At 37.3% G+C, this 10,758-nt stretch overlaps 1 protein-coding gene across 7 annotated transcripts in view; it reads right to left on the bottom strand.

The window, feature by feature from the left end:
* Nucleotides 1-568: 568 nt before the first annotated feature.
* Ip6k (Inositol hexakisphosphate kinase) overlaps nucleotides 569-10,758 on the bottom strand; it is a 36,999-nt gene continuing 26,809 nt past the window's right edge. For all 7 annotated transcript variants that reach the window (XM_070093601.1, XM_070093602.1, XM_070093603.1 and 4 more), the window contains 3 exons: nucleotides 6,382-6,620; nucleotides 3,528-3,703; nucleotides 569-2,281 (listed from right to left, as the gene is read on the bottom strand). In XM_070093601.1, the coding sequence (XP_069949702.1) occupies nucleotides 1,589-2,281; nucleotides 3,528-3,703; nucleotides 6,382-6,620 (1,108 nt within the window). In that variant the 3' untranslated portion in view covers nucleotides 569-1,588. The remainder of the gene's footprint in view (nucleotides 2,282-3,527; nucleotides 3,704-6,381; nucleotides 6,621-10,758) is intronic.

Genomic DNA, 10,758 nt, shown 5'->3' with positions numbered 1-10,758 from the left:
TAGGTGTCATACAGTGCTTGGGGAATACAAAAGGAGAAGTGGGAAGAGAAGCAATGCAGATTATAGCTGCAAGTGCATATAACTGCTGTGAAAATACTAGCCTTGTCCAATAAGTGCCATTGCATCATGTTATCTGGAAAAACAAGAGGTGCATGTATCAGCAGAAGTCAAGAAGCTATAGCAAACAAATTCAGCAAGCCCACCCTGAACCTTCCATTTGATTTCTATCTCCCCACTAAATAAGTGTGGTGCCACCCTAGGGCTGCAGCTCCACAGGCATGCTCAAGTTCCAGGCAAGCAGGAAAAAAAAACACAGGTCACTGTGCAGTGCTTAATTTGGCCTCCATGTCATGACCACCCTGAGGGAGTCAAAGTCCACTCAGCACAGACAACAATGAAGATCGTAATCCTCCAACAATGTACATAAAGGACTTTGCATTGAAGGGTAGCTGCCATAATTTATTGCTTTCAAGGTGAAGGGGTCATACAATCCCTTCCTTTTGATATTTATTTTGAATTAAGTTGGCAATAATATGGTAGATCTTTCACCCAATAAAAATCACATTACTTGCTTTTCTTTGGTCCTCTTTAACTCAAATATATGTATGTCTGTATACAGTATATGTATATTATGTTTGTATGTGTGTGTACATATATTTATTTTACAAGACACTATACAAGAAATTCACCAGATAAAATCTGAATTTTAAATACAGTATACCCTCTGCATGAAACTCATGCTAAATGAGGTAAATATGATTAAAGCTGAAAGTGCTCCTTGATTAACAACAAGAGGTAGTAAAAGTATAAGGAAGGAAAGAGGGTAAAAAGTAAGTAGTGGTTGAAGAAAACTGGAGTGAGAAATGAAATAGAGAATAAGATTCTCGAGAGGTAAACAACCAAATTATTTGAAATTTGTTACTGTATTTCTAATCTAGTCCAACAAAATAAATTAACCTCAATCATTCACAGAATTGTTATTACAACTATGCAGTGGACTGGGACCTAATGTGTGTCACCTATATTATTAAGGATTATTGCAAACGTCCTCAGTCTAACCGTTTATTGCTCCCCCCTCATGAAACACAATTTAGGACTGATGGTGCTTTGGCACTGCACTGAGCTGATGGACAACCATGAATTTACAGATTATGAGATTTTAACCAATACAATTAAAATGATTCAAAGTTGCCTATGCCATGGGTTGCTACATCTATAATCTTTTTGAAGGAATATAGAAGTTGGGATACCCTATGTACATAATTGTTATAATCATGGAGAAGCGCTAAGCCCATTGGGGTCATACAGCGCCTGGGGAATGGGAGGTAATCAGATTTGATCCAAGGAAGGGAAGTGTAGCTCCAAGTCCTTGAATCAAGAGCCCTTCACCACCATCAAGGCATCCCCTTCAAGGGTACCCTATGTACAACCATCTTTCTGACATGGAATAATAAATGTACAACTACATTTGCACATACACAACATACTGAAATATTCATATGTGATGAATCTGAATATGTGATGTCTAACATAGACAAAAACACATTTAAAAGACCTAGAATAAATAGGTCTTGTGAAAATGTCAGTGTCAATGGTCGAAGGTTTCTCTAATATCAGTAAATATTTTGCCAAGACTTTCAAGACCAAGCATTATACCTTCGTCAGGCCCACTGTAAACTTTGGAGTCGCCCATGCCCTTGTGAGTGGCATGGGCAAAATCTATGAGGCGTATGTCAATTGGAGGTTTATAGTTCCTGTTTCGGTGTCTGCCTTTTGCTTTATATGGAGGCTCCCCTTCATTCCTACTTATCTGCTCTCTGGGGGCCTTCCCTCCACCCGTAGTTGGTGTATCACGCATATATGCAGGATGCTTAGCCCCTAGACTGGGTGGACAGGATTCCTTTGATGGCCAATTATCCCGAGGAGAATTTCCATCATCCGCTCGAGAATCTGGCCGCTTCTTGACCCGATTTGTGTCCACATCTTTGGTCTCTCTTTCTCTCTCACACTCTCTCTCTCGCTGATTAAGTTTCACACTGTATGGGTCGTATCCATCATAAATAATTAATAAAGATGAGGTAAAGAATCGAACTGAGTCTAGTTTAGATATAATAGCTCTTAATTCTTCTAACTTGCTTATTATTGATTCAGCTATATCAAGTCGAACTCTGTGACCATTGTGAAGAAACTGCCATAAAGTCTCTTTAAAACCCTCTTCCGTAAGTTTCTGTCCATAATATTTATTCCTGCAATGATAACACTTCTTTTCCTTGTTGTAGACCTGCAAGTAAAGTCATTACAGTATTAGCAATCATATTAACCAAATACTAAATGAAAAATAAATTTACATCTTCAAATTTTGCTGAACACAGCACCGTTTAAAACAAATTTAATTACACAACAGCTAGGCTGATCAGGACATTAACCAGTATGCTTCATCCGAGACTAAGAGCAAAGTGAATTCTGATGATGGGTTTCCTCTCATAAGATAGTTTACTATCTTTCTCTCCCTCTATACTTAATGCTGGGAACTAAATCACTGAGTTTTTCAAAGTATCAAAAAGTTCCCATTCCTTCTTCCAGATGTTGTCCGCATATTTGTACCATACCATATCCTGAGACCTAATTGTTGATACAGTAATACTGTATGGTATTTTCAAAGAATTCCATATATAGGTTGGAGAGGACCGATGAGGGTAGAATGCCCATTCTACATTCATTTATGTGGTGAAAATATTCATCACTGAAAGAAAACACACTGATGAAACTTGGTGAGAGCAATGGTTTTGGGAACAGGAAGCATTAGTTCACACTGGTATTGAGGCAATGTGTTCTCATGTCAACAAGAACTTTCTTAGTCGGTCAGCACTAAAGCTCAACATTTTCACGTCTCATAGCTCAGGCACAGTTTGTTGCTGATGAAATCTTGTGAATGACTGATATACACATACAGCATCTGAGAACAGACTTGAAAGTTGAAAAGTATACTCGTAACCCATTAAGCTATTTTGCGAAGGAAGAACCTTCTACTTGACTATTTTTTCTTGAGAGTTTTTCCAAGGCTGTAAAAAAGTTCAGCTTGATTGGCCAAATGATCCTTGCTGAATAAGCCAAACTGGCATAAGACACTTGGATTACCACCAAGTACACCAAATGTCCACAGTACCATATATAATCTCTATCAGCATTCACAGAACTAAAAAATTATCAAATAGTCCCTCTTCACATTTTTGCTTCCATTATAAAATATTAATTGTCCCTTATTTTTTGTATTGGCAAGTCATTTTTATTAATATTGCACTCTCTTTCAAACATAATCATCATTACATTTTTAATTATAAATGTATCAACAAATATATTCTTATGACACCAGAAACTTTATTAATGTCACAATATATATATTGACAAATGTGTTTAAATTTGAAAATCTCTAAGTAATTATACTTAACAAAATTAAATTCAGTAAAATTTAATTTAATAATCATTTATTCTGCTGCAATTTTACAATTATAATATATGTTTAATACCTGCATGCCTGCTAATCTGACTCCTAATGTTATTGTTGTTGTGTTAGCTGCCTTGGCAGTTTGACTCTTGCGTTTACTCTCAGGGGCATCATCCCCGTATTGTCTGGTTCCCATCTTCAGGTCTAGTACACAAGGATATCGGAATTTGAAGGTCAGGTTTTCCAACATTATGCATTCTGGAAAGTAAAGTTCATATTAGTTTTTTAGTTTTATCATGTAAAAATGTGGCTGATGTCTATTCCCCATGTCTTACCTTTTTTTTTTTTTTTTTTTTTAAATTAAAATGATTGGTGCATTAGGATAGTTCAATTCCCATATCAAGAAAGACGTATCAAGATGTAAGATTTGCAATACATTTTACTTCTTCACCAATACTAGTCACCAGTGTTGGATTGATAAGGTCAATTGTTGGCAAAACTTCACCACAATAATGATACACAACTGTTGCACATGTCTTAGTCATCTACTTGTCAGTATTGTATACCATTAATATATATAATACAGTATATAGTGGAACAATAGTGTTGAGTACAATAGATGAAATAGTGAAACATGGAAAGAAACAGGTTCATCAAGAGAAAAGGAAAATATACCCCACTTTTGTATAAACATCATATATACTTATTTCGTCCAGGTTTACCTTACTTTATACTGGTCCACTTAATGTGAACTCACTATTACTATTCTTTAATGCACTATTATGTGATGTCCCAGTTGTTTCAGTAATTCTGTATGTGCAATATACATTTGCCATATGTGATTGGTGTGCTTTGCAATATGTATTAAGCCTTTTTAATATGGGAAGTACAATGCCTGCACCTTAAAGGAGGGGTTTGGGATATTGGCAGTTTGGAGGGATATGTTGTGTATCTTTATACATATATGCTTCTAAACTGTTGTATTCTGAGCACCTCTGCAAAAACAGTGATTATGTGTGAGTGAGGTGAAAGTGTTGAATGATGATGAAAGTACAGTATTTTCTTTTTGGGGATTTTCTTTCTTTTTGGGTCACCCTGCCTCGGTGGGAGACGGCCAACTTGTTAAAAAAAAAAATTAAAAGTATTGATGGCCTTGATTAGACTAGAATTGCTGCCATGGGCCTGAAGTGTATTTACTGCATGAAGCAAGGGACATCTGTAAAGAATAAAATTCAAATACCACTTTTATATTATTCAGAGTATTCACTGATGATAAAACAGAGGTATTAACACAAGACAATCTGAAGGCTACTGAACTGTAGTGTCAGCACACATCTGGCAAGACAGCAATTGAATGAATGATGATGAATGTGCTTCCTCTTCACTGGGTCACCCTACCTCGGTGGGTGAGCTGGCGTGTTAAAGAATAAAATGACAACTTTCATACAAGAAAAAGTACTGTCCTGTATATTATTATTGTAGTACTGTACTATAGTCATGAGAAAGCACTGAACCAGTAGGTGTCATATAGCACCTGGGGAATGGGAGAGTCATGTTTGGTCCAATGAAGGGAAGAGTAACCAATTCCTTTGATCAAGAACCCTTCACTAAAATGGAGGCATTCCCTTGAAGGAATTAAGCAAAAAAATGACAAAATTCCACTAATCAACAACATTTTCTGTCGAATATATTTTGCCATTTACATAAAAAATGGCTGTTTGTTAGCTTGTCTTTAATTCCACACACACATTTTTCAAATAAAATATCTTCATAAACTGTATAACTACATATTATTTTAACATTTTAAGACCAAGAAATGTTAAAAACTTTAATGAAAAATGGGAACTGTTAGACTACCAATATGCCACAAAATATTTGTATCCTCTAATTTTATATTTCGGTAGTTTAAGACCCACAGAGAAGACCAAAATTTTACCTCTAATTCTAGTATTTCAATTCACTAGCTTTGAACAGATTATACTAATTTATGTTTTGCTTAATTATTTGCATAGATCTGAAGGACAATCCATACATGTTTGAGGTATTGTTACCTCTGTAATTTCATCATTCTAAATGGGGGTCACCCATGTACAAAATGTCTCAGACATTTCAGATACCATCCAATGTTAACCCTTTCACTGTCAGGACCCCTGCTCACAAGTAGTTCTAGTGTGTTCAAATGATGCAATGGGTGGAAAGAAGTTTGAAGCAGAATCAGAGAAGATATAATTTACAAAATGTTAAGACAATATATTTCATGTACAACCTTTAATAAAAAATGGTGATAGCTTTTCTATGCAAGAATGGCATTCCTACTTTTCAAATGGAATATTGGCGCCCTACTTAGTCTTATTCCCTTACACTGATTATAGCTTGCCCTCTACAAATAGGAAATATTTTTTTGCTCATATCAAAGCATTAACAATTCACTAAAACATTTGAAAATAAAATAAAATTAACATAAAATTTGAAATGGCAAATACAGATAACTTCCAACATTGTAACTAAAACTTACTTGAGGATAAAAATTTAATTGAGCATAGCTGCTACAGTACAGCAGGACCCCTGTATCCACAGGGGACACATTCCAGGGACCTGCCACGGATATTGAAACTGTGGATAGTAGCAAACCCTATATGTAAGTCCTATACATACCTATTATAAAGTTTAACTGTTAAATTATACACAATATGTGGAAAATTATCACTTTTTCACTGATGGGAAGCACTTTACAGCTTCTCTTAGGCTTTGAAGAACTGCCAACTTTTCTACTTTTGTGCTTTAGGGACATTATTATGTAAAATTAAGAGGTATTTTTGGGCCACCGTAAACCATGGATAACTGAAACCTCAGAAACAGAATCAGTGGATACAAAGGTTCTACGATATTACCATATAGTATCTTGAATTCAAAATTCTTATTGAATATTAACTCACCGACAACATTAGATGGATCAGACTTTTGCTTTAGTTTGTGAAGTGTTGTCTGATGGCACTGCTGAAGCCAGGGATTGTGTGTCTCTGGGTGTGAGAGGGAAGAGAGTGACTCATTTCGAGGTGTTGTGGCGTTTGTTGTGGTGGAGGGGCTGGAGGGACTCTGGGGGCTGGAAAGGGGCTCTTCCTCCTCTCCTTCACTCTCCAACTCTACACTACTTGAACTTACTCGACGTAGATACCTGGTGGAGGGCAAAACAAATAGTGGTTCCAAATGTTATAAAGGAATCATTTTGTATAAGCTTCTTTCATAATCTTTTAGATATCAGCTATACACATACATATGGTAAGTAAATATCAATAGCTTGTCTCCTACTTAATTATTCAATGGACATACAAATACCTATGCCAAAAAGACAATTTTAAATTCATAAAAGAAAATAATTTAACAAGGCTTGAACATTATGTATGAATACATACACATGGATCACTCATAAAAGACAATACAGCTCAATGCTCCTATTCAGTATTCACACTATAAGATGAGAGTCAGGTCAAGAGGCTGAGAAAGTTACTCTTGCTTACCATGCTGAAGAAAACCATTCAGTTATATTTTAACAGTAAACCATACATAGTACTACCTTTCACTCTTCACAAGTGATTGATGGACAATAACTTTGCTTGTATACAAGACATCCTTTTTGGTTTATAGCCCAAATGACAATGATCTTGTTTTTGTATTAGACAACACTGTTTTATAATCATGAATCAGCTGGTCATGCCAAGGAAACATTACCTAGCACAGGTCTTCATTATCATATGATCTCAGTGGTGCCAGCCATATGGTAGGGAAGTGTTGCACAGTGGTATCTATGGTTACACAAGAAAATGGCCCATCACACCACGGCAGCACTGACCACTGGCTTACCGGCGCTGGACAGTAAAGATTTAGGAAGCTGCATGAGCATGTTAGATAGGAGTGAATGGAGACGAATAGTTTTTGGGACCTGACGAGCTGTTGGAGTGTGAGCGGGGAAATATTTTGTGAAGGGGGTTCAGGGAAACCGGTTAGCCAGACTTGAGTTCTGGAAATGGGAAGTACAATGCCTGCACTTTAAAGGAGGGGTTTGGGATATTAGCAGTTTGGAGGGACTTCTAAACTGTCATATGAGTGCCTCTGCAAAAACAATGATTATGTATGAGTGATGGTGAAAGTGTTGAATGATGATGAAAGTATTTTTTCTTTCTTTTTGGGTTTTTCTTTCTTTTTAGGTCACCCTGCCTCGGTGGGAAACAGCTGACGAGTTAAAAAACACAATTATGGGTGTTATATTATTTTTTTATTTTTAACACATCGGTCATTTCCCACCTGTATGTTTATTTCTATAAAATAAGGGCAGTACTTTTAACCCTTAAACTGTCCAAACGTAGATCTACGTTTACATGCATAGCATTCCGAACTTAATTTTCTCCATTTGAAAGCATGTAAATAAAACGTAGCTCTAAGTTTAGAGCGCTACGCGAGCAAACGTAGATCTACGTATGGACAGTTTAAGGGTTAAAAACTATCTACCATAAACCTAATATTTATCAAGACACTACTAATTAATCTAACTGAAAAACCTATAATCATTAAAAGATATTATTCTCCCCTCTCAGTAAACTGTCCTACCTAAACGACATCATAGCTTATTTTAACACACCAGCCATCTCCCGAGGTAGGGTGACCCATAAACAGAAAGGCCCCGCTTTACGGCGTTCCGCTAATATGGTCATTTCAAATTATGACCAAAACTCTATACGGCTCCCCCCACCTGAATTTCTAATACGGTCACCATGCCTCACCCGGTTTGTTTACATTCTCTGTAAGATTCGTAAGCACTAAGTCTCTCCATTATGTCGGGAAGCTCCAAAATTTCAAGCGTTTTTAAAAGTTATTTCATATTATATATATACATACTGCACTCTGATAATTATACTTATGTATACCTGTACCTAAATAAACTTACACACTATGCTGGCATGCAGGTACATATTAAAATCTGGAGTGTCTTATGTCACGAGACACCATATTAGCAATGGTATTTTTTTTTTTTCAACAAGTCGGCCGTCTCCCACCAACGTAGGGTGACCCAAAAAGAAAGAAAATCCCCAAAAAGAAAATACTTTCATCATCATTCAACACTTTCACCTCACTCACACATAATCATTGTTTTTGCAGAGGTGCCCAGAATGCAACAGTTTAGAAGTATATACATTTTTTTTTTTATTTTTATTATCACACTGGCTGATTCCCACCAAGGCAGGGTGGCCCGAAAAAGAAAAACTTTCACCATCATTCACTCCATCACTGTCTTGCCAGAAGGGTGCTTTACACTACAGTTTTTAAACTGCAACATTAACACCCCTCCTTCAGAGTGCAGGCACTGTACTTCCCATCTCCAGGACTCAAGTCCGGCCTGCCGGTTTCCCTGAACCCCTTCATAAATGTTACTTTGCTCACACTCCAACAGCACGTCAAGTGCGTATAAAAATACAAATACATCCCTATAAACTGCCAATATCTCAAACCCCTCCTTTAGAGTGCGGGCATTGTACTTCCCATTTCCAGGACTCAAGTCCGGTTATATAAAATAACCAGTTTCCCTGAATCCCTTCACTAAATATTACCCTGCTCACACTCCAACAGATCGTCAGGTCCCAGATACCATTTGTCTCCATTCACTCATATCTAACACGCTCATGAATGCTTGCTGGAAGTCCAAACCCCTCACCCACAACACCTCCTTTACCCCTTCCCTCCAACCTTTTCGAGGACAACCCCTACCCCGCCTTCCCTCCCCTACAGATTTATACGCTCTCCATGTCATTCTACTTTGATCCATTTACTCTAAATGACCAAACCACCTCAACAAACCCTCTTCAGCCCTCTGACTAATACTTTTATTAGCTCCACACCTTCTCTTAATTTCCACACTCCGAATTTTCTGCATAATATTTACACCACACATTGCTCTTAGACAGGACATCTCCACTGCCTCCAACCGCCTCCTCGCTGCAGCATTTACAACCCAAGCTTCACACCCATAGGTGTGTTGGTACTACTATACTTTCATACATTCCCTTCTTTGCCTCCATAGATAACATTTTTTGTCTCCACATATACCTCAATGCACCACTCACCTTTTTTCCTTCATCAATTCTATGATTAACCTCATTCATAAATCCATCCGCTGACACATCAACTCCCAAATATCTGAAAACATTCACTTCTTCCATACTACTCCTCCCCAATTTGATATCCAATTTTTCTTTATCTAAATCATTTGATACTCTCATCACCTTATTCTTTTCTATGTTCACTTTCAACTTTCTACCTTTACACACACTCCCAAATTCATCCACTAACCTTTGCAATTTTTCTTTAGAATCTCCCATAAGCACAGTATCATCAGCAAAAAGTAACTGTGTCACTTCCCATTTTGTATTTAATTCCCCATAATTTAATCCCACCCCTCTCCTGAACACCCTAGCATTTACTTCTTTTACAACCCCATCTATAAATATATTAAACAACCATGGTGACATTACACATCCCTGTCTAAGACCTACTTTTACCAGGAAATAATCTCCCTCTCTTCTACACACCCTAACCTGAGCCTCACTATCCTCATAAAAACTCTTTACAGCATTTAGTAACTTACCACCTATTCCATATACTTGCAACATCTGCCACATTGTTTCCCTATCCATTCTATCATATGCCTTTTCTAAATCCATAGATGCAATAAAAACTTCCCTACCTTTATCTAAATACTGCTCACATATATACTTCAATGTAAACACTTGATCTACACATCCCCTACCCACTCTAAAACCTCCTTGCTCATCCTCAATTCTACATTCTGTCTTACCTTCAATTCTTTCAATAATAACATTACCACACACTTTTCCTGATTTTTTTTTTTTCAACAAGTCGGCCGTCTCCCACCGAGGCAGGGTGACCCAAAAAAGAAAGAAAATCCCCAAAAAGAAAATGCTTTCATCATCATTCAACACTTTCACCACACTCACACATTATCACTGTTTTTGCAGAGGTGCTCAGAATACAACAGTTTAGAAGCATATATGTATAAAGATACACAACATATCCCTCCTAACTGCCAATATCCCAAACCCCTCCTTTAAAGTGCAGGCATTGTACTTCCCATTTCCAGGACTCTAAGTCCGACTATATGAAAATAACCGGTTTCCCTGAATCCCTTCACTAAATATTACCCTGCTCACACTCCAACAGATCGTCAGGTCCCGAGTATCATTCGTCTCCATTCACTCCTAACACACTCACGCACGCTTGCTGGAAGTCCAAGCCCCTCGCCC

Source organism: Cherax quadricarinatus, chromosome 43, assembly GCF_038502225.1.
Source record: "Cherax quadricarinatus isolate ZL_2023a chromosome 43, ASM3850222v1, whole genome shotgun sequence".
NCBI lineage: Eukaryota > Metazoa > Arthropoda > Malacostraca > Decapoda > Parastacidae > Cherax > Cherax quadricarinatus.
The sequence above is the reverse complement of the archived record's forward strand: the minus strand, read 5'-3'. Positions and strand labels throughout refer to the sequence as shown.